The sequence below is a fragment of the Melopsittacus undulatus genome, chromosome 8 (assembly GCF_012275295.1).
Source record: "Melopsittacus undulatus isolate bMelUnd1 chromosome 8, bMelUnd1.mat.Z, whole genome shotgun sequence".
In the NCBI taxonomy this organism is placed as follows: Eukaryota; Metazoa; Chordata; class Aves; order Psittaciformes; family Psittaculidae; genus Melopsittacus; species Melopsittacus undulatus.
In genome coordinates, this window is record NC_047534.1 from 52,490,478 (window position 1) to 52,516,678 (window position 26,201).

Genomic DNA, 26,201 nt, shown 5'->3' on the forward strand with positions numbered 1-26,201 from the left:
AAATCACAGCTCTTTGCTGTATGCTCAGAGGAGAATTAATCTTGTACTTTGGTGACTTGAAAATAAATCTTATAAGCTACTTCTATCTGCACTTGATTAAATTTTAACTGTACATGGTAATAGGAGTGATGGGAAGCAGCTTTGCTGTGATGTGATGGGAAATTTCCTTCAAAGAACAGCCAAGATTGCTTTGAAATGGAACTGTTGCTTTTTGCAGATCAAAGAAGTCCTTGAGAGCCCTCATTTATTGACAGTTATCAAAATAGAAGAAGCTGGAGATGAAATTGTGAGCAATGCCATCTCTTTCGCTCTCTATAAAGGCAAGTGATTGGTTCTCTGGTTTGGTTGTTGGTTGGTTTCTGGGGGGAGTTTGTTCTGTTAAATAAATGAAACAAAGATGGATATTTGTTTTCTAGGACAGGTTTCCTTAAGCTTCTGACACAGTGTGGGGCTTGTCTTCATCTCGAGTGGTGTGGACAGGCTGCAGCAGCATTATGGGATGTGTTAGTGCGGGTGAGATAGAGACACAGTCCAGACAATTAGGAAGGCATTTAGCAGAGCTTTTGGAACGCTGGTGTGATATCTCTGAGAGCAGCACACAAGTATGCAACACAACAGGGAGTCAGGCAGCCAAACAAAAGATCTTCTGTAGTTATACTGTTTATTTTGTAAATGGATTACTCAGCATCTTCCAATGTAAAAACAAGTATCTTCTGGTATATATGTTGATCATCCATTTCCAACACCCTGCCATGGGCAGGGATACCTCACACTAGACCGTGTCACCCAAGGCCCTGTCCACCCTGGAGCTTCCCATGATGTTTCTTGCATAAGGCCTGACTTGGAGCAACTCCTGCAGAATTGCTGTTGTGTAGGGGATGCAGGATACTGAGGAGCCTGAAGGCTATGTTGTGCTGATTGTAGTTAATGATGTGCTCGTAGCAGTTCATCTGTAGTCTGTGTTGGACAATAGATATGCCTCTAAGCCTCCAGCATCTTCTAATACCCAGTCAGGAAGGTGGGCATCAATCTGGGGAAAGACACTTGATATGGGTCTTGTCAAGTAGAGTGTGAAAGCAGGGCCAAACAAGTACACCAAGAAGCTTCTCTGCCTCTGTTTTTTTACCTAGAGGATTGTTTCTTCTCTGCAGCTTTCAGCACCAATGAACATGACAGGGATAACTGGAATGGGCAGCTGAAGCTGCTGCTGGAGTGGAACCAGTTGGACCTGGCCAGTGATGAGATCTTCACCAATGACCGAAACTGGGAGGTACAGACCACTTCTGTCTATGTCATATCAAAGACATGGGACAGGAGAGCAGGGGGAAAAGGAACCTCGTAACAGCAGCCGCTATCTCAGCACCCTCTGAGGCTGATAAGTACAAGAGTCCATTCCTCCTTGCACTGATGTCACTGACTGCAAAGGTTATCTGCCCATGCCAGAAGTACTTTTGGCCACCCAACAAAGGCAATTTCACACAGAACAAACATGAAAATGTGTCAGCATAAAGGAAAATGTGTCAGGCCCTTAGTAAGCTTTACATGTCTCTCATGCTCCCTAATAGTTGCTTTTCCGTTTCTTCCTAGTCTGCTGACCTGCAGGATGTCATGTTCACGGCCCTAGTGAAGGACAGGCCCAAATTTGTCCGACTCTTCCTGGAAAATGGCTTGGATCTGAGGAAATTCCTAACCACAGAGGTCCTTCGAGAGCTGTACACCAACAACTTCAGCAGCCTGGTGTTCAAGAACCTGCAGATCGCAAAGAACTCCTATAATGATGCGCTCCTCACATTTGTCTGGAAGATGGTTGAAGACTTCCGAAGGGGTCTCAAAAGAGATGACAAAAATAGCAAGGATGAGATGGAGATACAGCTTTCAGTAAGTGATGGACAGGGATTAAAATTATCATAGAATTCCAGACTGGTTTGGGTTGGAAGGGACATTTAAAGCTCATCCAGTTCCAACCCCCTGTCACAGGCAGGGACACCTTCCACTAGAGCAGCTTGCTCTAAGCCCTGTCCAGCCTGGCCTTGTCTCAGCCTTGTTTTACATTTAATATACTTCCCTATTTTACAAGTGCATGTAAGGGTCATTTAACCACAATAAAAATGGGAGAGTTTGGGTGTCAAGTTAAAGTATTTCCTATTGGAGCAATCAATGCTGTAGTTATGCTTATGATTTATATCAGTGTCAATCCAGAGGCTGGTACAGATGTGCCAGGTGAGCATGAGGAATTTGCTCTCATAGTTTAGTACAGACTCCAGTATCTTAAACTTTGCTTGTTGCAGGAATGTCGAGTATCTTTTGGACTTCATGTAATATAACCTAAGTGTGTTATAAGTGCAAGATAGCCAAGAGAGAGGATCGATGGGATCTGGCTGTAAAAGCAATGAAAGCAAGAGAGTGGCAGCTTAGGATCTGCTCCTGTTAAGAACAGTTTGGTGAGCCTGGGTCTGAGGAGTTGTTGCTCTTTCTTTCAGGATGAGTGTCCTATCACAAGGCACCCATTGCAAGCTCTGTTTATTTGGTCAGTTCTTCAGAACAAGAAAGAGTTGTCTAAAGTCATTTGGGAGCAAGTAAGTTGAGTTCTCCTCTATCCCTCTTTGCAAACAGCACAGTGGTGTTCCTTGTCTTTGGTTTGTAGGCCTTTGAAGGCTCTGGATCCATCTTCAAACACAAAACTACAGGAGATAATTTCTAGCTGACTCTGTAAGTAGGTTTAATGTTATCAAATTTGTGTTTGAGTGTGGATTTCCTTTGGATGACATTTTCCTAATGTCATGTTTGAATCAGCAGTCCAAGCTAGTATTTACCTATAGCTTTGTGTTCTTATCTGCGCTCAAACTTGGATGCAGAGCTCCCACCCATTCTGCAATATGGATGTGCTCTGATTCCAGGTATTTGATTGAAATCAATTTCTAATCTTGATTGGACACTACATTTAGTGTATTGAATACATATTTCCAGGCTGAAAACGCAAGGCTAATGCAAGGAAAGTTAATGGATGCTCCTGATGACATTGGTCTTCATGTCTGAAACTGTTTCTTCCCTGTACAAGTGACTGCATGTGTCCAAACCAAAGTGCTGCTTCCCTGCACATGTAGATGGAATAGAATGGACTAGTGTAGTCCATTAGGTCAGTTCTGGGTACACCCACCTAGTCCAGCCAGGTGGACAGTGGAATTGGTAGTGTAGCTTGTGACAGAGCAGACCCAATTTTGTGACTCTTCAGCCAGAGATACTGATACCAGCAAAGCTGATGCTTAACTACTGAACACAAGACCTTTTCCAATTGCTCACAGTGCTGTTATCAAGCCAGATAGTTATCCTTAGTTTTGTGGGACATGATCTTCCTTTGCCAATCTTGACTGGGAACTGAGAAGCTGCAAAGAAAGGAGGATGGCTTTAAAGACTGTCACATTCCCTTTGCAGAGGGCTTTGCATGACTGAACTCTCTCTCCATAGACCAGAGGCTGCACTTTGGCAGCCCTTGGGGCCAGTAAGCTCCTCAAAAGCATGGCAAAGGTGAAGAATGATATAAATGCTGCTGGGGAGTCTGAGGAACTTGCTAATGAGTATGAGACAAGAGCAGTAGGTAAGTACCTTCCTTAAGTCCTTTAGAAATGTAATAGGAGGTGGCAGAGATTGGGAACAACCTGTTTTAATGCTCTCCAGGTCTGGTGCTTTACCAGTGGTTGCATTGTGCTGGTTTGATTTTGTGCAGAGCAAAATTGATAACCCTGCTGGTTTTGTTCAGCAAAAATGCTGAACTTCACCTGAAATGCTGCCCAGAAATCCAGCCTGGATATTAAAGAAGAGAAATGGCATCTCCAAAGGAAGTAGAAAGAAAGCTTTATTTAGGAAACTAGATATCCAGCATTAAATGCTTCCTTTTAATGTGTTTTTACTGCTTGGAAATCTCTTCCACACCATCTGTTCCCAGCAGAAACTGTGTGTCCTGTCTGAACAGCTTGTCTCCAAAAGTGGGTGTTGTGGGGGAAGGTTTGGGGAGAGAATTTCTTTCCTTGGGAAGAAAAGCTAACTACCTTTAATGGCAGGGGTGCCAGAAATAGGAGAATATAGAGTAAGAGAAGCTTTCTGTGTGAGTGCTGGTAACTTCAGGTTGAGAAAAGCCACCTTTCAGGTATACTCTGGGGGAGTGAGAAGAAACGGCAGTAAAAAGATGTACAGAATTCCTCAATTCTGAGCTGCAAAATCATCATGTATCTTCCTTATTCTAGGAAGCAATATTGTTGGTCATTGATAATGTAGAGCTATCTGAGGTTTTGGTTTCTTTTTACTTCTGTATTACTTTCAGTTTCCCCATTTGCAAGCGATTCAGAATGGAGCTCTGCATCTCCTGGGTTTGAGTGGCCAGTAGCTTCTTACTGAATGGGGGTGAGGGGTGACAGGAGAGGAGGGGGATGTTCTTTTGCTCTAGCACTTCCATTTTTGGAGCAATAATGCTGATGTTTCCTCAGTGTCCAGTTATTCTGCAAGTTATTCAGAGAGCCATGCCAATGAAACCCAGATACCATAGTAGGGATTCATTTGTAGCATCCACAACATACAAAACCAAGATTATCTGTGGTGAACCCTGTGGTGCAGGACATTGGTTCCTAAAGTTGTAGGGAGGTACTTCAGGGTGTTTCCTCTGGAGCTGTACTGTGGTTTATGGCCTTGTTCTCTTGCATGGTGCAGAAAACAGTGGATCTCTAACTGTGTTGCTGCCCAGCTATTTGCTGTCACCACCATACATCAGATTAGGTGACAGGTAAACTGCAGTAGTCCTGCAGGTTGAATAGGAAACCATAGGAATGTTGTTGGAAACGGCTTCTGGAGGCCTCAAGTGTGATCTTGTTGTTGAGGTGATGTTACCCCCAGGAATAGATCAGTTCAGTCATGGCTTCATTTAGCTAAATCTTGGAAATCATAGAATCACAGAATGGTTTGGGCTGGGAGGGACCTTCAAAGCTCATCCAGTTCCAACTCCCCTGCAATAAGCAGGGACACCTTCCACTAGATCAGGTTGCTCAGAAGCACAACCAGCCTGGCCTTGAATATCTCCAGGGATGGAGCATCCACCATCTCTCTGGACAACCTGTGCCAGGTTTTACCACTCTCATTGTACCAAACTCCTTCCTTACATCAGCCTGAATCCTCCCTCTCTTAGTTCAAAACCATCACTTCTCATCCTATCATAACAGGCCATGTTAAAAAACCTCTTCCCATCTTTCTTTTAGACCCCTTTTTGGAACTGAAAGGTCACAATACAGTCTCCACAGATGGATATTGGTTTATTGCTCCTAAAAGCAGACCATGCTTGTTCCTTTTCTGGGGCTAGTGGAGACTAGATTGACCTGTTGAGCTTGAGCCTGATTTGAGTGTACATGTCAGCAAAGCTATTTCACCATTCACTGAGGGGTGGTTTGAGGCCACGCTGAAAATATCTTGCTTGTTACCAGAAAGTATCTCCTCCTTCACAAGGCAAAAACTGCTTCAGTAGGTTTTCCTTAAAACTATATACATCCCTCAGGCCTTGATTATATAGCAAGACACTGTGAATAACACATCCCATTGAAGTCTGTCTATCAAGATCTGTCTGCATATTGCAGGGTATGTGGTAACACCAGCCAAAAGCATTGCTGTGTGTGTACATCCTTGCTGTTATGGTGACACAGCTGTTTGAAATGCCTGGGGAAATGTGCTGCTGGAGAGAAGTGCTTCTAGTGAAGGTTGCTGTGGTTTAAGAGAGGCTGGTTCACTCTTGAGGGCAGTTGTGCTGTCACAGATACACTGGCACGGAGTGGTGCCTTTGAGTGGGAAACATCCAGAGCTGGAAAGAGAAGTGTTTTTACTCTAAATGCATGTTAGTGGCAAAAATCTATGGGCAGAATAAGATGACCGGGGCTGTTCTAAACCCAACTATATTTGTAGTGCATTTCCCAGTGAAAAAGATTAAGGTTCTGACCTTGTTCAACCTTACTATTAGTATGGGACTGCTGAGACTGACTACATCATTAAAATCATAGAATTGTTTGGGCTGGAAGGGTCCTTCAAAGGTCATCTAGTCCTGCCCCCCTGCAATGAGCAGGGACATCTTCAACTAGATCAGGTTTCTCACAGCCACATCCAGCCTGGCCTTAGATCAATGCTAAATGAATGGGAAGATGAAACAAGCAGATATACTAAGTCATTTGAGTAGGAGAAATTCCTATTTCTCACTCAATTTTTAGCAGCTCAGTTTGGGCTGGTTTAGTATTACAGTTTTCCATCCAGGCATGAATTCTTAATACATAGAAGTGGGGTTGTAAAGCAACACACAAGTTTTACCATGCTGAAAGTGTGGCAAGAGTTCTTCTGTCTGCATGCTTCAGTATTACAAACATTACACTTTGGAATTCACTGAAGACAATTGCACCCAAGGTGGTGGGAAACTGAGCATGGAGCTCAGTGTGGGGCTGCCTCTTCCCTCTAGAGTTGTTCACTGAGTGCTACAGCAATGACGAAGATCTGGCTGAGCAGCTGATGACTTACTCCTGTGAAGCCTGGGGAGGGAGCAATTGTCTGAAACTAGCAGTGGAAGCTAGAGACCAGCAGTTCATCGCACAGCCAGGAGTGCAGGTAATGGCACTGAAAGGAAGGTGCATGGATTACTGTAACTGGATAGCTTAAAAATCCCCTCCTTTGGAAATAGGATGTGGCTGATTTGGCCACAAATGCTAAGTCAGGAGAGGAAGAGCTGATGAAGAGCTGTAAATCACAATGAGGTGGATGATAAAGACCACCTGAAGTGACTTCTTTGCACAGATTTGTGTCTGCATAGTGTGGATGTACTACCCGTTGTGAAGTACCTTATACATCAGGTCAAGCCTCATTTTTAACTCCTCATTGCGTAGGCTGGAGGATGGCTGGACTGAGGAACCAGCACACTGTTACTAACACCAAGGTTGCTGTATTTTTGAAACAGAAATCCAAGGTATTTTGATTGAAATCTCAATGATTTGGGTTTTTTCCTAAATCTAACAGCATTCACAGGTTATTTTGTTGATGTTAGAACAAATGAGGATATTTTCTTCTTCCCTACAGAATTTCCTTTCCAAGCAGTGGTATGGAGAGATTTCAAGAGATACTAATAACTGGAAGATTATCCTGTGTCTGTTCTTTTTCCCTTTAATAGGCTGTGGCTTCATCTCATTCAGGTAATCAACTGGCTTCTCATTATGAGAAGCAATGCAAGTCAATTGTAGAAATGTGAGGCAGTCCAGGTCAGAAGGGACGTCTGGAAATGATCCAGTCTGACCCCCTGCTCAAAGCAGGGTCAGCTGGAGCAGGTTGCCCAGGATTGTGTCCACTTGGGGTTTGAGTATCTCCAAGGGCGGATACTCTAAATCCACTCTGGAGAACCTGCTTCTGTGTTCAATCACTCTCAAACAAAGATATTTAATGGCTGAATGAGCTTTTGACAGATCATGTCTTTGGAGTTAAGATGTGCCAGTTTCATTGCATGCCTGAAGTCAGAGCATGCATTACCTTGAAAGTAATGCCCTGTGCTTTTTGAGTCTTTCTCATTTTCACTTTGATGAAGAACACAAATGTTTCCAGGTGTAAAAGCTCTGCTTTGACACTTTTTGCCTCTTTCAATTCCTCAGGAAAAAGCCTGTGGAGAAGAGTAAGAAACTCTTCCTGTATTATGTGTCTTTCTTCACCTCTCCCTTTGTGGTCTTCTCCTGGAATGTCATCTTCTACATCGCTTTCCTGTTACTCTTCGCCTACGTGTTGCTTATGGATTTCCAGAAGGAACCTACCGCCCTGGAGATCATCCTTTATGTCCTGGTCTTCATTCTGCTTTGTGATGAAGTGAGACAAGTAGGCAGTGCTTGCAACCCAAAACCATTTAGTGCTAGATTAAAAAGTTAAATTAAACCCAAAAATGCTTAGTGCCTTGTGGTTTCCCCCCTCCCAGTAGCGTGAGGAAGTGCAGGCTGCTCCTGAGTTAAAGGAGAACCACTTCTTGGGAGATAAGCTCAAGCAACTCAAGGCAGTTAACTTCTCTTTTAACCCTCCTATTTGTGTCCCAATAGCTGCAGAGTCCATGCACCAAGAGGAATTTGTATTGACTTTGAAGCTGTGTGGATTAAACTGATGCCAGTGGAGATATTTCTCAGGAATGCTTGGCTTGGATTTCCAAAGCAGTTGAGATCAGGAAGTTAGATTTAACACATTTATCTGGGTGCATACCTCTAGATCAAATGATTTCTGCCTCTTCAGAAGAGAAAGGGATGTGTGGTTTCAATGCAGAGCTGCTTTCCCATTGTCCTGTAAGGCATTAGTCTCCATATGAGTGGTTTTGGATCAGACCACCCTGCAATAACATTTCTTACATTGAGATCAAATGACATTGCTGAGTGTTGATGCTATTGTGCTTAACTTGCTGTGTGGTCTTTTTCTTTTCCAGTAGTCAAGGTGGTAGGTACCCTGGTTAAGGCAGCTTTCTTTGCTAAGGAAAATGGGGGGAAAAGTCAGACTGTTGCAATGAGAACACTAATGGAGTGTTGTTTCTGCTGGTTTAGGCTCTGTCTCTGGATCTGTCACTGCACTTCCTGTGTACACCCAGCAAAAAACCTGGCAAAAGCCTTAGGGATAGAACTCTTCTTTTTCCTCCCAGTGTCACTATTTGTCAGTACCCTGAGCAGGTAGAACAGCTTCAGATCCCAGGAATCCCATTAACTGGTGGCTAAACTATACCAGTTTGATTGTGTGAATGGAAACAGAGATTTTTATTGAGGGTTTAAAGTTATCTTAAGCCTATTTTGGTTTCAAACCTATCTTGCTAAGGGTCAGGATGCAGGGCAATGTTCCAGTAAGAGTGATGTTGCTTGGAGTTGTGCTGTAGCTGCTGCATTCAGGTAACTGGGGAGGAATCTGCCCTCTGATTAGAGTGGTGTCTGTAGGAGTGACAGCTAGACATGGTTCCAAATATAAAGCAGGTTGTGTCACTGTTCAGGGGGACCGAACTGTATCTGAATCATGAGGCACTGACTGGCTCAGCCCTGTTTTCACTTCTGATGGAAGTCCTAAGGGAATTTTAACTAGCTGGAGCTACTTTATCATGTCCTGTTTAGAGCTGTCATGGCAATAATGAAATGGGAGATGCCCTTTTTCTGCTCTTTTCTTAGCCACATGGATGTAACCACCAGAGAGGTGATTGGGAAAACTTATGGGATGTGCAGGGAAGCCCCGTTTTCTCAAATGGAGAAGGAATCTGGACCAAACCTCCATGCACATGAAGCTTTTAGCAATGCCAAGTGCTTGATATTTGAAGGATTGAACAGCACTGCAGCCCTGGTTGTTCTCACCTCTTTACACACACCTACCTGGCTTTATCTCTGTTTCTGCTTTAGACCAAAATCTCTTTCCTCTCCTCCGCCCACAGTTGTGTCCTCAATAGAAGAGGGATTAGGCTTAAACCTGCTGCATTTAATACAGCTGTGGTGCAGTGATATACTTACTGCTTTGTGAAGGATATTTGGACCAGATGCATCCAGCTGTTCATACAAAACTGCTCGCTGCCATTTATAGCAAGACAATTTGTGTTTGATTTAGGGGGCTGCTAAACAGAGACAACCCAAAGCCAGAAATGCTGTGCTTACTCAGTGCTCAGCCATCGATAGCTTCAGTAGTAAGAAAGGTGCATGTGAATCTCAGTGCTGAAATAGTGTCTGGTAATACCTTGAGCCTGACACCCTGGTCACTTCCACAACTGTCTAGTTTTAGCAGTGCATCCCATTGTGTGAAGAAAATGCAACAGTTGTGCAACTGGAATAGCAAAGTGACAGTTCCAGAGGTTCACTGGTTATAGAGTCAGTACTCTATGAAGCTTTGATTTCAATGGTAATTAAAAAGAATTAGGATCAGGGACTCAGTCTATTTCTTCAGGTCTGGCAGAGGTTTTTCCTACTTAAGCTCTTGTCAGGACTGGTCCTTCCTCTCCCCATGCAGAAGCACCCATGTGGTTGTATTATGTCCTCTGAGCACAGTAACCTGCACTGTGGTGTAATGTATCCCCCATGTGCTTAACTGCTCCCAGTGCAAGAGCAGTAGCTTAGGACATCCAGGTTAAGGAGTTCTAAACACACACAATCTTGACAATTAGTCTTACTAGAAGTTAACAGTGACAATATGTTTTCAGTGATCGTGATTTCTGGCATTCCTGGGTAGATTAAACTCCCTCTTTTAGGGGAAGTTAAAAGCAATCTGATCTCTCCTGTACCTGTTGGGTGTGACAGAAAAGCAATTGGGCAAGGAAATAATCCTTCCTATTGCAGTGGGTGGGGTATTTACCCATGAGGATGTCCAGTGGGGAGAGATAGGGAAAGATGCATGAGCTCGCTCCCCTCTGGCCAGTGCTCTGTAGTCATTACCTTCTGCTCTTTTTCCTTCCCAGTGGTACATGAATGGCAGTAAGTATTTCTCAGATCTGTGGAATGTTATGGATACACTGGCAATCTTCTACTTCATAGCAGGGATTGTGTTCAGGTGAGTAGTGTCTTTTCTTGTGGCTATGTTATGCTTCGCTTCCTTTCTCGGTTTTGATTACAATCTGTAATGAGGTTTTGGGAAGTGATGTGTTCATGACACTCCCTCTTCTTTTTGAAGACCCTGAATACTGCCAAGTCTTGACTCTAAAGCTGTAAAAGCAAATACACAGAATAAAGTCATCAGGGAATATCTGCATGTGCTGTTTTCTATTCTATGTTTAATGGAAGCCGAGTCTATCCCTGCACTCAAAGATGGCTTTTCTAAGCTCAGATCAGAACAGCCCTTCTTAATGCTTAGGTTTGGATGAACATGTTTAGAAGAGTATGACTGAAATAAACATAGGTTTCATGACAGTGCTTTCAAGCCTGGCTATATAGACTGTATCAGAGTTGCAGGATAAGATGCTTAATAGCTGAGAGAGTCAGAAGTTATTTGGGATTTTCCCTGACTCTTCTTCCTTACTGTTGAGTGTGGCAATCTGGACTCTGAGCTTTAGTGTGTTGTATGTAAGGAGACTGTAATTGTACCCACAGCAATCTAACAGCATATCAATAGCTCATGTAAGCTGTTTATATGAATGGGTGAGTTAACAACCATGACAAGGGAACGATGGAAACAGGGTTTACAGTGTAATTGTGCAGTCAGTGTAAATTACCAATTGTGTAACTTATTTCTTGTTGCCTGTGTGCAGCAGAGTGCTCATTGCACTGATGGGTTTGGAGGGCTGTGGGAGCCAAGGTACAAGATTTCTTTGCTGATCCTAGTTTTAGAGGGGTAGAGGAGACACAGCAGTGATGTAGTTAAGATAGGAAGGGTGAAAACAGGTTGTACATTAACCAGTGCTATCAGGTGGGAGTGGGTGGCAGAGCATGGGACCCTGGGTAGCTGTGCTGTGTTTTCCAGTTACTCATTTTCCACTCCTCCTTTCAGTGTATTTATGTCTGACTTCTGCATGCTTTACACAATGCTTCTCTTCATTCTCTTTTGCTGTCTCCATCAGGCTTCACTCCGATGAAAGCTCTTGGTATTCTGGGAGAGTCATTTTCTGTTTGGACTACATAGTTTTTACTCTGAGGCTGATCCATATTTTCACAGTTAGCAGGAATCTAGGACCCAAAATCATTATGCTGCAGAGGATGGTAAGATTCTGGCAGCTCTTCAAGAGAGTCTGAATAAATGATGTGACACCTTTTCTTTTGCTCCTCAAAAGTGAAAATCGCCACTGTTCTGATGAGAGCAGCAAGTTCTCTCTTCTTAAATCTGCTAAACAGAATGAATTAAGATTTAAAGAGACCTAATTAAGTATAGGGCCTTTTTCTATCCCTCTGCACAGGGAGAGAATAAAGATCAAGCTGAAGATCAGAAGAGGAAATGTTTCCTCATAGCTTTTGTCTTCCACTTCTCACATGTTTCAGTGATGTTCCATCACTCATATTACTCACATGAGCATTCTCCAAACAAGACATGATACATGGTAAATGCTAGAGGAGGATTTCTGTCTTCCACTGCATCCATCACACAAGGGTGGTGAGGAGCCTAATGGAGTGGCTAATTCTGTCCTTGTAGCTGGAAGGGATATTTGTCAGCAGATGAGGAAAGGTAATGGGAAGAGAGTGGGCTTCTCTCTTCCTATTGAACACATCCCTGGCAGTGCTGTGGTCGCATAAACAGTTTTGAAGTTCCTGAAGTGGGAATGGTCAATTATTTGCATGTGTGTACTGATGACTGTGCATTCATGGAGCAGTGATCTGAAAACTTGCATTCAAGTGGTGCTAACTCCTGTGGGCTTTCTAGTATTTGTTTCTTTTCCACCCTAACACCCAATCTGAGAGAAAGCAAGGCATGCGTGGCTTGGAACAGGCACACACTGGGGCACTGATGCAACTGCTTGTTGTCCTTTTTCAGATGATAGATGTCTTCTTCTTCCTCTTCCTTTTTGCTGTGTGGATGGTGGCCTTTGGGGTGGCCAGGCAAGGGATCCTGAGGAAGAACGAGCACCGCTGGGAGTGGATATTTCGATCCGTTATCTACGAGCCGTACCTGGCTATGTTTGGCCAGTACCCTGATGATGTTGACGGTAGCTATCTTGGGTGGAAATCTTTCCTGGGGGGGTGGAAGGCTTCCCTGGCTGTCAGCTCCTGTGCTAATTCCTTTCCTCTGAGCATTGAGGCGAGATTTGATGTCTGATGGGGAGGAAGGGAAAAAGGAGGCCACTTGTGCTGTAGTTAGTGGCAGTCCCTGGGGCTAGATCCATTAGAAGAAGGAGGAGAACACGAGCTCACTGTTTGCTCTCCTCTCTTGCCCTCTGAGGTACCACCTACAACTTTGACCGCTGCACGTTTTCTGGGAATGAGTCCAAGCCCTTGTGTGTGGAGCTGGATGCCAACAACCAACCCCGCTTCCCGGAGTGGATTACCATTCCCCTGGTCTGCATTTACATGCTTTCAACTAACATCCTCCTTGTGAACCTGCTTGTGGCCATGTTTGGGTACGTAACAAAGCAGCTATCACTTGCTTGTGTTCTCTTGAATCCTGTGTTCAGTTCTGGGTCCCTCACTCCAAGAGAGACATTGAGGTGCTGGAGTGGGGCAGAGAAGGGCAACAGATCTGGTGCAGGGCCTGGAGTACAAGAGTGATGGGGAATGGCTGAGGGACCTGGGGGGTTCAGTCTGGAGAAGAGAAGGCTCAGGGGGGACCTGATGGCTCCCTACAAGTGCCTGACAGGAGGATGGAGCCAGGAGGGGCTGGGCTCTGCTCCCAAGGAACAAGGGATGGGACAAGAGGAAACGGCCTCAAGCTGCACCAGGGCAGGTTTAGATGGAGCTGAGGAACAATTCCTGCCCCACAGGGTGCTCAGGCATTGGAACAGGCTGCCCAGGGCAGGGCTGCAGGCACCGGCCCTGCAAGTGTTCACACAGCGTGGAGACGAGGCCTCAGTGCCATGGGGCAGTGGTGGTCTTGGCAGTGCTGGGAGTGGTTGGACCGGATGAGCTTAAAGGGCTTTTCCAACCTGGTTGAGTCTATGATTCTGTATCAGTGACCCTCTGAGAAAGCGAATGAAGCACCAGGAAGCCAGCGCTTCCACTGTGCCTGGGTCTTTTGCAGAGGAATTGCTGGGACTAGTCTGGACAGGGTTCCCAGCTTGGAACAGACCTCTCAAGTTAAGAGTGTGATGTGGGGAGGTGAGCAAAGACAAAGTGATGCAGCATTTCTTACAGCAGCCTGGTCAAATTTGTTACGATGTCCTTGGGAGGGATGGCTGCCTCTCCTACTGCTTCTGTAAGCATCAAACCAACCCCTTGTGCGAACTGTTTTGATATGGTAATTCATCTATGGGTCTACCAGTCAGGAGGCCTGTTCTGGCATCTTGGGAGGTGTTACACCATGTGATCAGGCATCTTAAATGTGGTGCTGAATGCAGTCAACAGTTTCCAGCACTGGTTTGCAAATGAAGATGGTGGCTGGTGTGCACATTATCTAATGTATATTGACTGCACTGGGACCAGCAAGAGCAGGGAAAAGTCTCCTCAGCTTCTGCCAGGAATCTCTGCTATTTGCACTGCAAGCTCTGACACAGAGTTAACAGTGACAAGTCCTGGATACCAGACTTTGGGAGTGTGTTGCCCTCCTGCCTCACTTCTTACTTGTGAATAGAGGTGGATTGGTGCTGGGCCTCTGTTCTACAGCCCAGCTCTGCTTCTTTTCTGTTTCGCACTCCCTTGCAGCATAACGCAAATACAATCCCTGGGCATCATTCCTGAGGTCCACTACATCTACCTGTGTGTTCTGATGGGACCTTGGCAGTGACAGGCTTAGCAGGAATTTGCTTTGGCAACAGGAGTGTTTACAGGAACTGCTGAGAACTCTTGATCCACCTCAAGAGGCTCTTCATGCCGTATGGCAGTGCCAGGTTTTCCTGGCCTGAGATGTGTTAGTGTGGTGAGTGGAGAATGGCTCAGCTTTGGGGTCTGCTCTCTCCTCTGCTCTGAACCTTTCTTCCCATGCTGAGTTGGACTCCAGGGAAACTCAGAGAAGTGATTTTTGGCAAGGCAGCTGGGACTGGTGCAGTGTATCTATTTATTGTACATGTGTTTTGCTAACCTGTGCAGGACCTGGGGACAGGAGATAGTGCTTATACTCCCTAGGAAGGGTGAAAGCAATTCACATTAACAAAATAAAGCAGTAAGCCAGCTCTACCCTAGGAGCCTTTGATATTTGTTAGAACACTTACTTTAACAGCATAGTAAATGTTCTAGCTGGTACTTATGCCAGTAAACCCCTTGATTTTGCCAGTTCAGCCTATTTTGTGGGAAGACCCAGCATGAATTTGCTAATGACACTCTGGAAGCTTTCCATAGCTCATTTTAATGATAAACTGAGCAACTAAATCAAGCAGGAGCACTGGATCGTACTGAAGTCAGGATGCCCAGTGGGCAAACAGCAATCCCAGCTCATTTTCTCCTGCTGCAGTTAGAAACGTGTGAGATCTGTGACAGCTCCTTCTATGACTAATGTGTACCTAGTATCTGTCAGTCTTTAATCATGATGCCTATTAGACACCAGTCCAACCAGTGCCTCATTTTTCTGGAATTCAGGATCATATTTATCTTCTAAACCAAAATACAGCTTCCACCAGGTGAAGGTTTCAGCTTCTCTTGTGTAAGGGTCTATTAGGATCTCAGCACAGATGTTTTGAAAGCATCCATCTGCCATTTAATGTCAGGGATGAAAAGTCAGGCAGTCTGAGCTGTGGCTGTTCCTTTGCTGGATTCCTACAGCATATCTGCTCCATGCCTGAAACATTCTTAATGCCTCCAAAAAAATCTCAGGAGCTTTTCATTCTTTTGTAAATGTTTTATTTTTAGGGCCTTTTCGTTTTGCTTAGGAAGAAGTTAGCTGATGAGTTAATGAGACACAGTACCTTGCAAAGCAGCATCCTGTTCTCATGTGTCTAGGCTGGAAGAAAATTGCCTAGAGCAAAGGTACTGAAAGTATGTGTAGTATTTTCTCCCTCTTTCAGCCTCAGGATGACATTAGAAAACCATGTGCTGGTATAATGAACAGAAACACTGTGTTATTTGGCCCTGATGGAGGTCATAATGCTGTATGTGTTTTCTCTTTCTTCACCTCCTAGTTACACTGTTGGATCAGTACAAGAGAACAACGACCAGGTATGGAAGTTCCAGCGTTACTTCTTGGTCCAAGAGTACTGCAGTCGCTTGACTATCCCCTTCCCTTTCGTCATCTTTGCCTACATATTCATGGTGACGAGGAAGTGTATCAAAATCTGCTGTAAGAAAGAAAGTAAAGAGCCCTTTATTTGCTGTGAGTTGGATTATTCCTTACTGCCTAAAAGTCAGCTCTGTGGCCAAGGCATTGCAACTCTTCCATGGCATTCTGTGCTTAATCCAGGTGGTTAGTGTGTTGGTGGGAAGTACCCAAGGGCAATGTGGACCTTGGAGGAGGTGGTTGTACTGGAAGTGAGGAGCAGCTCATTGTGTTCTCTATCCAATGCAAATCCACTGTGTTGCTAGAAATCTCTTCAGTAAGATTCAAATCATACTTGTGTACTGTGCACACTTAGCCAGTGCTGTCTTGACCAAGCCATTTCAAGGCAGAATTACCTCACATATGTAAATCAAATTAATCCTATCAGTTTAGGGCTGCCTGTGCTTTGAGAGTTTGGGAGGGATTTTTTTGGATTACAGCACTGAATAAGTTCATCCAGAGGCAGCAGCAGGTGAAAGCATCTTCATGGTCTGCATGGAAAATATAAACTAGCCAGAAGAGGGCCATGTGGGTGCTCTGGGGGCTGGAGCAGCTCTGCTCTGGAGCCAGGCTGAGAGAGCTGGGCTGGGGCAGCCTGGACAAGAGAAGGCTCCTGAAGGGGACACCTGAGAGCAGCTCCAGTGCCTAAAGGGGCTGCAGGAAACCTGGAGAGGGGCTTGGGACAAGGGCCTGTAGGGACAGGCCAAGGGGAATGGCTTGAACCTGCCAGAACAGGGGAGACTGAGCTGAGCTCTTAGGCAGAAGCTGTTCCCTGTGAGGGTGCTGAGATGCCTGTGCCCAGAGAAGCAGTGTTCAGACGCTCCCCTGCTTCTGTTAGTTAGTGGGTCACTGAAAGAGAACTGAGATTCTTCTGACCCTCTGGGCATGGCCAAATAGGCAAACTGCTTCAAAAATGCAGGAGTGGCTCTTTCAGTCCTGCAGCTATTTCCCCTTTATTTATTCTCTCAGAGAGCAAAGAGATGGATTGTTTTAACAAGCTTTTCCCCCCAGCACATGGAGTGTTTTCTCTTTTTCTCCCTTTTTTAAGTGCCATTTAGAAGCCGATGAGAGAGGATAAGTTGAGTTAATTGACAGACTTATTCCCATCCATCAGCAACCTGACTGTTGCCCTGCAGCAAAGGCTGGTTTTGTCACTGGTTTAGGAGATGCCTGCCTTGGGGTATAAATTCCTTGACACTGACTGAATTGTTTTGGATGTACAAATCACTGTTTGGTTTCCTGGCTGCGGAGGTGGTTTAACAGCAGGTATTTCTGCTTCAGTGATGCACAGTTGATGTTGCTGTTCTAAAAGCAAATGTAAGACATATCCTGGGCTGCATCAAAAGAAGCATGACCAGCAGGTCAAGGGATCCTGCCCCTCTACTCTGCTCTCATGAGACCCCACTTGCTGGACTATGTGCAATTCTGGTGTCCACAGCATAAGAAGCACATGGAGCTGTTGGAGCAAGTCCAGAGGAGGCAATGAGGATGCTCAGGGGCTGGAGCACCTCCTGTATGAAGCCAGGCTGAAAGCATTGAGGCTGTTCAGCCTGGAGAAGAGAAACTGCATGGAGACCTCAGAGCAGCTTCCAGTGTCTGAAGGGGGCTACAAGGATGCTGGAGAGGGACTCTTCATCAGGGACTGTAGTGATAGGGACAGGAGATGATGGGTTCAAAGTAGAGGAGCACTGGGTGAAGGAAGTGGAATTTCAGTCAGTTGCTAGCTGGGGGCTTATCTTTCTGTTAATAATCTCACATGGTTTGTGCTGCCCTGTTGGATCTGTATCAGATACAGAAGTATTATCATGGAGGACTTTCATGCTTTGAAATGGTTTGCTCTGTGTCACTCCTTAATTTACATCAGTAGGAGATGCTTTGTAGAGAAGACAACACCTCATCATTTTGAATTGTTTTAGTTCAGTGTTAAGTTATACAACACAGGTCTTAAGATGTTACTCTTAATGATCTAATATGGGGCAACATAGAAACAACTGGAAAGTTCAAACCTAGGTAGGAGCTTTCTGGAATGTCCTGTACCTGTTGAAGTGGCTGCCATTTCATTGGTGTGGACCAAGACCTCAAAAAAGAGCCTCTTAGGGGGTTTTGTTCATATTTTCTTTTAACCAGTTCTGGTTGCCAGGAGCATACAGTGAAATGTGTTAATGTTCTTGTTACCAGAGCTATGTCACAGGTGGGAAGTGGGGCTGCAAATGCTTTGGATGCAGAGAAGGGACTCATTAGCTTCAGAATGCAAGCACTAACCCAGCCTTTTTGCATCTTAGCATTGGAAAGTCAAATTAACTGAATCTGGTGTTGTTGTTTTTCTTCACATCCATTTCCCAGGCTCAAAAAATGAGGACAATGAAATTCTGGCATGGGAAGCTGTCATGAAGGAAAATTACCTTGTCAAAATCAATACCAAAGCAAATGATTCATCAGAAGAGTACGTCTGCCCTTCTTTGTCTTCACTCTCTTAACTTTCTGTTGAGTATTTTTAGTGCAGGCAAGTTTTCAGCAGCTCTAAATGTTTGCAAACTAATGAGTAGATAAATAAACTCAGACTAAATGTGCCTTTTATTTTACCAAGGAAGTTGATGGGGGTTTTTTGTCCTGGCTTTTTTCACCAGAGGAGAAAATGTTCCTATAGAGTTTCGAGGTGTCATTGTGGAAAGCAGTGCTATTGGCTGACTGGTTTTGTACCATGAGAGGTTTATATTGGATATTAGCAAAAATGCCTTCACCAAAAGGTTGCTCAGGGATTGGAATAGACTGCCCAGGGCAGTGGTTGGATCACCATCCCCAAAGCTATTTAAAACACATGTACGTGTGGCCCTTAGGGACATGTGTTAGTGGTGGCCTTGGAAGTGGTAGGTTTATGGTTGGACTTGATCTTAAAAGTATTTTCCAACCTAAATGATTCTAGGATTATGCAGTTAGAGAATGTTTAGTGTTAGATGTGGAATATCAGGCATTCTCACATCACCAATCTGTGTATTAGGGTGTCTGTACCTGATAGCATGAGAGGAAAGACCTCAGGAGGGGAAGATGCTATCTGGAATGACGGTGACTTGAACTACTTTTTGGCTGCTAGCTCATGACACTTTATCTTTGGGATTTGTCTTGGTGTTTTCAAAGTAATAGGATGAGGATAAAGAAATCTAAAGAAAGCTAGGAAACAGAACACTAACGTCTGTGTCTGATAGCTTAATTTTGTAGCTAGCTTACAGCAGCTTGACTCTCTAAATTGAATGTAATGGAAGAGCTGATAGGAATGGGCAGGAAAGAACAGACTCTTTCATGCTCCTCTGCCTTTGCTGTGGACACTGCTGTCCACAGGGAAGTGTTTAGGTTAAGACTACCCAGAGGCTCTCAGAAGTCAAAGAAATACACAAAAATAGCTTTGATTCTGGAAGCAGAAGTGTCTTGACAAAGAAAATGAATAGCACAGCACTAATGGTAATTCATATGTTAGCTCGCATACTTGTAATGAAACTGATGCCAAACCTCCTGCAGCCCTGCTTTCTTGGGAGCATGAAACACTGGTGTTCCCAAACAGTCTGGTTTGTTACTGAACCTCTGACTACATGCAAACAGGGCAGCCTTCTGATAACTGAGTCCACTTTGGCCAGAGATGAGGAGTAGATCTTTTAGCTCCAGACAGACTTCTGCACAGTTCTGCAAAGGATGGAGGGGGGTTAGCCAAGGCATCACCAGTACTGGGACTCAGCCCTTTCTTCTCTTTTCTCTTTGTTTTCAGGATGGTGCATCGATTTAGACAACTGGATGCAAAGGTACTTGGGTTTCAGACTGTTCTGGAGGATGCACTTCTATCTAGTAAAGTAGTATCCATGTATTATCCACCGAGGACAATAAGCACTGTCATGTGCAGTCTTTGTTACTATTACCAGGACACAGTTTGGGCTGGGCTTTTTTGAAGATGCACCTTTAATCCCATATGTGAAGACAAGCTGTGTGTGGACCTCATAGCAGTCTTCCAGTATCATCAGGGACTGTAGAGATAGGACAAAGGGTGATGGGTTCAGACTGAAACAGAGGAAGTTCAGGCTGGAGATAAGAAAGGAGTTCTTCCCTGTGAGGGTGCTGAGGCGCTGGCACAGGGTGCCCAGAGAAGCTGTGGCTGCCCCATCCCTGGCAGTGTTCAAGGCCAGGTTGGACACAGGGGCTTGGAGCACCCTGCTCTAGTGGAAGGGGTCCCTGCCCATGGCAGGGTTTGGAGCTGGATGATCTTAAGGTCCTTTCCAACCCAAACCAGGCTGGGATTCGATGTAGCTGCAAACTGTGCTGGAAGATGAAGTAGGAAGATAGTTGCTTAGTACTGAAGTGCTTCTCAGTATTCCTTACTGAATAGAATTAAAAATAACTTCTCTCTGTTAAAACTTCAGTATTCTATTAAAGGCCCATGAAGCACTGATGGAAGAAAGGGCATTACGCACTTAAGAGTACACCCTTCTCAAATATGTTCTGTCAAGTTCAGCTTCTGGTGCTGAAAACATGAGGTGATGAACCCAACTTTGTTGTTGTTGATGTTGCTTAAAGTCTGCTTATAAAATGAAGTGGCAGTTCAGCTATATTGTGGCAAGTTCGGTGGTGCTTCAGACAGCATGGGCAACATCTTCTAGGTAAACAAAGGATGCTCCATACATATTGCAGGGTAGGAAGACCTTTAATTGCAATTAAAATGCACAATTCTCATCTGATTCAGAGAAATATCCTGTGCTGAAGCAATATAAAGTCACCAGTCTACTGGAGAGCAGATTGCTATCAGAAGTGTTATGCAAGTATACTTTTTATGAGTGATACTGAAAAGACCTTTGCAATGGGTATTCTTTGGGACTTGATTATGTATTTTTTTCTCTAAAGTGGGGAGTTGCTTTGGTGTGAAGACCAGACTTGTTAGAAGTCCAAGGGTGAAAAGGCCCCTGTAGACTTCAGAATACTGCTTTTGATTGCTGTCAAATCATTTAGATTGCAAGATAATAGTTTGCCTTCAAGACTGAAGTGGAAATGGTGAGTCACCGAGGATGTGTCTAGTGATGCTCCTCTTGAAAGTGAAATACAGCAACCTTAATTCTCTGCTGAAAAGTAATCCCTAAATGGTGCTTTTTATTCTCTGAGGGAATACCTTGCAGCAAGTTGTTTTGTCTATCCATGCCTTCACCTTTAGAGAGAAAGGCACCAAGGCTAGTGCTTAGGAGCAGTGCCATTGAGAGCCAGACACCTGGAGTATCTGGCATATAGAAGATATACCTGGCATATCTCACTGCCTCTCACTTGAAGTGTTGTCCTAAAGCAACCCTGAGGATGTATCTGAGTCCTAGGCATGAGCCTTGGTCATGGGGTAAACTTGTCTTTAAATCTGATGACCCAAGGAATAACAGAGTTCATTTAGGACAAGGAGAAAGGTTTTGAGTCAGCTCCATATGAATAGTCCGTGGAATTCCACTGATCTGCAAGTCTCTGCTTTAAAAAGGAGCACAAGCAGTTGGAGTACAGTTGGGAGCCTGGTGCCTGCTGGTTAACTAGGTGACACATGCAGTAATGCTCGCTGCATTAGTTGCAATGATGGAAGTGGCAGTTGGGAGTGTCCTTTCAAGCACTGTTGCATTTGGTGTAACGTTTGGAGAGGCAGTGCTTTATTAGCATTACTGTGAGAACAACACTGACACCATGCTGTGACTACTGAATACAAGAAGCAGGCTAATGGTGCTCAAAGTAGTGGCTGGCATCCACACAGGGTAGTCAGAGGCAGGAGTTCAGATAAGGGATTTAATGCCTGCTCTTTGCTGGTGTTAAGGTATTTCCTAGGGTATTTCAAGGAACTTACTATTGCTTACTTGTTCTTTTCCTTTCCCTTCATCCTAAGCTGCCATCACCTGTTGGAATGATTAAGATTGACTTTAAGTGAACCAAGCTGCTTCTTTCTTTCTCTTTTCTAAGCTCTCTGATTTGAAAGGCCTTCTCAAAGAGATTGCCAGCAAAATCAAATGAAGGCAGCTGAAACCCAAGAGCACCCACCTGAGCAGGGTAAGCCTTCTTTAAATCCATTCTCTGACTTGAATAAGTTATCAGTATCTGTGATGTTAAATCAGGATGCCTCTGGAAGAAGACTTAGTATTAATTATTGATGCTCGTATTGATGTTGTCTAATACTGGAAAAGAAATAAGAGCTGAATTCTCTTCTTCGTTTGTTTCTTATGAAAACCACCATTTTCCACCAGTTCCTAGCAGGTTTTGGCACAGCTTGTAATGCCTTGTTTTGCTCCCTTGCCTTTGAGTAAGTGTGAATAACCCAGGGTTGAGTTGCCTCTGTGTTAGAGGCCCTCTGGAAAATTTGGAGTTGCTGGGCTGGATCCTTTACACTTGGTTCATTTTAAGTCTGAAGAACATAAAAGCCAAATGGAGAGGACAGAACTGTAGGTAGGAAGAGGTTTATTTTCCCACTCTCACACTGAGGCATTATGGTGGATGACTAGAGCCTGCCTGTGTCCTATACAATAAACCACAGAGTGAAGAGTTGACCCAAAGTCTCCAGAGCTGCAGTTCAGTGTCCAGTCATGAGCCTTGTGTCCTTTGTCATCAAGCTCTGTGGAAGAACTGGGTTGGAACCACAGGTTCCAGAGGGACATGAAAGCCAGACAGGATATTGATGAATGTGGAGAATGCTGACTTCTTTAAAGACAACAGGTTAAGAAGTGTAGCTGTTCACAAGGATAATTTGGAATGACTTTGATCAGCCTTGAACGTCCGAGCCTGTCTCCTTGTCCCATAGGAGGTTTTCCTGCAAAACAGCTTATACCTGTTCCAAACATTCCTGAATTCATTGTCTCACCATTTTTCAGGGATAACTTTATGTTCACTTGACCTGAAGTTCAGATTCTTTATGAATGACTTGCAACCACATAATAAAAGCTGCAAGGAACCCCAGTTACTGGGCTGGTTCTTGGATGCAGTAAACTCCAAGTCACCTACAGAATAGCTTGAGAATAATTGAACTGTGGGGGTTATCTAGTGCAACCCTGCTCCAGACAGCATCAACTCAGATCAAAGGCAGCCGCAGTTTGGCTTGAGAAATAGATTGTAATTCAGCAAGAACAACAAATGCACCTTTTACAGTTCCCTGGGAATTCCTGGCTACACAGGCACGGAATGGGGGAAATCTGATGAGGCAGCAGTTGTACAGAGAAAGATCTGACATGGAATAGTAAATAGCTAATGTTTTGCTGTCTGTGAGATGTATGAAGTAGTCCTGCTGCTTATAGTGCAATGAATCTTCTGTTGGGTACAGCATCCAGTATTAGCACTAAGCTTTAAGGAAGATGATGGAGTAGCTGCAGAGAGTTCAGAACAATGCCAAGAGGAAATGGAAGCCTTAGCAACATAATCTATAGAAAGGAGTGAAAGAATTACAGTTAAATAGCCTGGGAAAGAAGATACACGTTTATGATCCAACCCTAACTATTCTATGATGGAGCTTATGGAAACAGCCTCTCATTATAGCTAAGTGCCTTGAAAAGATGGAACCCCTTTCCAGTTTATGCCTGGTGAGCTCTCTGGATGGCATCTTGGTGTGATTGGACTGGTTTACATGTGAGCTGCCCTGGTTCTGGAGCTGAGCCTTGGCACAGCTCCAGTCCCCAGTCACACAGTCATCGTGTGAACAAAGAGGTTAGTGTCTCACAGGAAGCAAATGTGTGTATTCTGCTATCTCATCTGAAAGGGAGTACTTATATTGCATAGACCATCTTCAGGATGAGCTACTGGATTGGCCATTCCACATCCTTTGCATGCAGGTGTTCCTTTTGCTTTCATTTCCTGGCAGTATCCCTGCTACTCTGCTAAGACATCCTATTCCGGATGGATGCTGTGAAGAGCTCCTTGATCCCAAGTATTGCACAAGACATTCAGTTTTCTGAGCTGGTACATGAGGATGAAAGCAGAATGTTGAGCTGGGCTAGGAGCTCAACTCTATCTTCTTTTCTTTTGCTCATACAGGTACAGCTTCATCAAGAACAGTTCCTCTGAGCTGGCAGTAGCCACCGAGCCAATGGTACCTGACCCACCAGAGCATCAATGTCTCAGCAGGAGTTACTGGGATTTCTTTTGTTGGTTTCATTTTTTTGATCAAACAGCCCTTTTTGCTTGTTGCAAGATGATGGTAAAACATGAAGATGACTGTTTATCTCCTGGCAGGGCTCCCATTCTGCCCAAGCTCTCCTTTTTCCTCCTTTCCCCTGATGTTCAATGGCAGCAATTAGTCCTTGTCAGCTGCTGTTAGAAAGCACTCCTTATTCCAAGAGTTCTGTTGCTGCTGCCAAAATCACTTTGCTTTTCAATTTCACTCAAAGGCGCCTGTTCATGGGTTTCCTTTAGCCACTAATTACTTGTCTTAATGAATCAATCTCCCTTCTCTTTCCTTTGTGTAGTAGCCAGATCGAGCTTGTTCACTGCATGGCCTGTCTGTCAGACCTGCTGAGATCTGTGATGCTGGCATGCCCCAATACAATGTATTTCAGCATCATCCCATGGAGGAAAGGCAGCCTTTGGTCCAACCCTGCGCCCACAGCTCTGACTCTACATGACCAGTGGGGACTTCTTCCTGCTCTTCCTGGAACTGTGCAGCAATGCAGAAGCTCAGCTATTACAACCCTGCATGGGAGAGACTGAGTTAATCTACAGAGTATTTTCAAAGGCCTCGTGTGCAGCCCTTGCTTGTTTCTTTAGTAATGATTTGTATACTGGGATCACTGCAATTCATTTTAACATGTGGCTGCAGATGTTTGCATTTTGAAATGGATGAAAGACTTTAAGTATTGTGATGCTCACTATGGCACGGTTGTTCTTCCTGCTTTCTGTCTGAAATAGCAGCAGAATTGTGTGGCATTTGGTGTGGTAGAGCTGGGTGCATGACTAACTGAAGGGAAACCGCTACAAATAGCACTTATTTATCTTGCAAAGCATCGTGTCTGCCTTCATCCCAATGAACGATGAATGAACCATCTCCCAAGGTGCTAGATTCTTGAAGGTTGAGGTAGTTCCCTTTTGCCTGGCAAGGACTATCATAATCCATACACTTGACCAAAATATGTGCAGGCCTGCCTCTGTGCACAAGAGCATGCTCCAGTCTAGGTCTCCTGTGGCAACAAACTGGTCCAAGATGGTGAAGACAAGCCTGGTTGGTGTGGTTTGGTGTTTGCTTCAGTGCTGGGGTATGAAGCCTTGCTGCACTCCCAATAGCACTGTTACTTGTTTACATGTGGAAATATTTGTGTTTTCTTGTTGAATGATTTAGAAAGGGCTCAGGCTTTCATTTCTTTCTGGGGCTTTGCATCATAAATTATGGCAAGTTTCCTTTTTAGAAATTACTTTTCCTGTGTCATTTGTACGCCTTGACTGTGAAAACTGTGCTTTTAAGTTCATGCCTTTCATATATAAAGCCTGCAGTGTACTTGCCAGTAGCTCTGGTGATCTGTTCTTCTCTCAAACAGTGAATGTCACTTGGAACCATGTTCTGAAAGCTCAAAACCCTGGTGTCTGACCCTGCCTGCTGTTGCATCCCATCACCACCTGCCTGCATCCCACACATGTCCCTGCCCTTGGGCACCCTGTGCCAGCGCCTCAGCACCCTCACAGGGAACAGCTTCTGCCTAAGAGCTCATCTCAGTCTCCCCTGTTCTGGCAGGTTCAAGCCATTCCCCTTGGCCTGTCCCTACCGGCCCTTGTCCCAAGCCCCTCTCCAGGTTTCCTGCAGCCCCTTTAGGCACTGGAGCTGCTCTGGGGTCTCCCCTTCAGGAGCCTTCTCTTGTCCAGGCTGCCCCAGCCCAGCTCTCTCAGCCTGGCTCCAGAGCAGAGCTGCTCCAGCCCTGAAAGGAGCTGACATCCTCTTCATCCATTTCAGACATCCTGAAAGGAGCTGAATGCTGTCTGCTCTTCTTGACATGTGAGGGCTCAGCTGGTTTCAGGATGACTCTGGACTGTTGTGGTATGAGGGGGTACTATGTGTACACAAACTGGCCTTTAGGCAACCAGTCCTGTCACTCTGGGTCCCAGCAGAACCTCCTGGCAGCCTTGCAGCCATGTGCAGCTCCACACTGGGCTGCCCTGGGCATTGATTTTAGAATGGCTCTCCCCTAACCTGATGGATGCCTTCAACATCTTATGGTGCAGGTTGTTTTCCTGTGGAAATGTCCTACATCTGTCCCTAGGGGTGGGGGCACTGGTGTGGGATGGAGAACCAGAGGGATGGGAGGATGCAGCATGGCTCAGTGCTGATACTTGAGGCTCCTGGAGGAATGACCCTGTCCCTTGGTAAGGAGGGTTATGTGTGCTGCTGGAGCCTGCTGCGGTTATCTCAGCATGAAAGCAGTGCCTGG

At 44.8% G+C, this 26,201-nt stretch overlaps 1 protein-coding gene across 1 annotated transcript in view; it reads left to right on the plus strand.

Annotated features, from left to right (window-relative positions):
- TRPM8 (transient receptor potential cation channel subfamily M member 8) overlaps window positions 1-24,253 on the plus strand; it is a 41,552-nt gene extending 17,299 nt beyond the window's left edge. Inside the window, exons 10-26 of the mRNA XM_034065454.1 lie at window positions 218-320; window positions 1,152-1,270; window positions 1,588-1,878; window positions 2,481-2,576; window positions 3,466-3,595; window positions 6,479-6,624; window positions 7,090-7,202; window positions 7,653-7,869; window positions 10,448-10,539; window positions 11,543-11,681; window positions 12,448-12,619; window positions 12,853-13,030; window positions 15,677-15,867; window positions 18,154-18,253; window positions 19,568-19,601; window positions 21,769-21,855; window positions 23,824-24,253. Coding sequence (XP_033921345.1) covers window positions 218-320; window positions 1,152-1,270; window positions 1,588-1,878; window positions 2,481-2,576; window positions 3,466-3,595; window positions 6,479-6,624; window positions 7,090-7,202; window positions 7,653-7,869; window positions 10,448-10,539; window positions 11,543-11,681; window positions 12,448-12,619; window positions 12,853-13,030; window positions 15,677-15,867; window positions 18,154-18,253; window positions 19,568-19,601; window positions 21,769-21,819 — 2,172 coding nt within the window. The 3' untranslated portion in view covers window positions 21,820-21,855; window positions 23,824-24,253. The remainder of the gene's footprint in view (window positions 1-217; window positions 321-1,151; window positions 1,271-1,587; window positions 1,879-2,480; window positions 2,577-3,465; window positions 3,596-6,478; window positions 6,625-7,089; window positions 7,203-7,652; window positions 7,870-10,447; window positions 10,540-11,542; window positions 11,682-12,447; window positions 12,620-12,852; window positions 13,031-15,676; window positions 15,868-18,153; window positions 18,254-19,567; window positions 19,602-21,768; window positions 21,856-23,823) is intronic.
- Window positions 24,254-26,201: the final 1,948 nt, after the last annotated feature.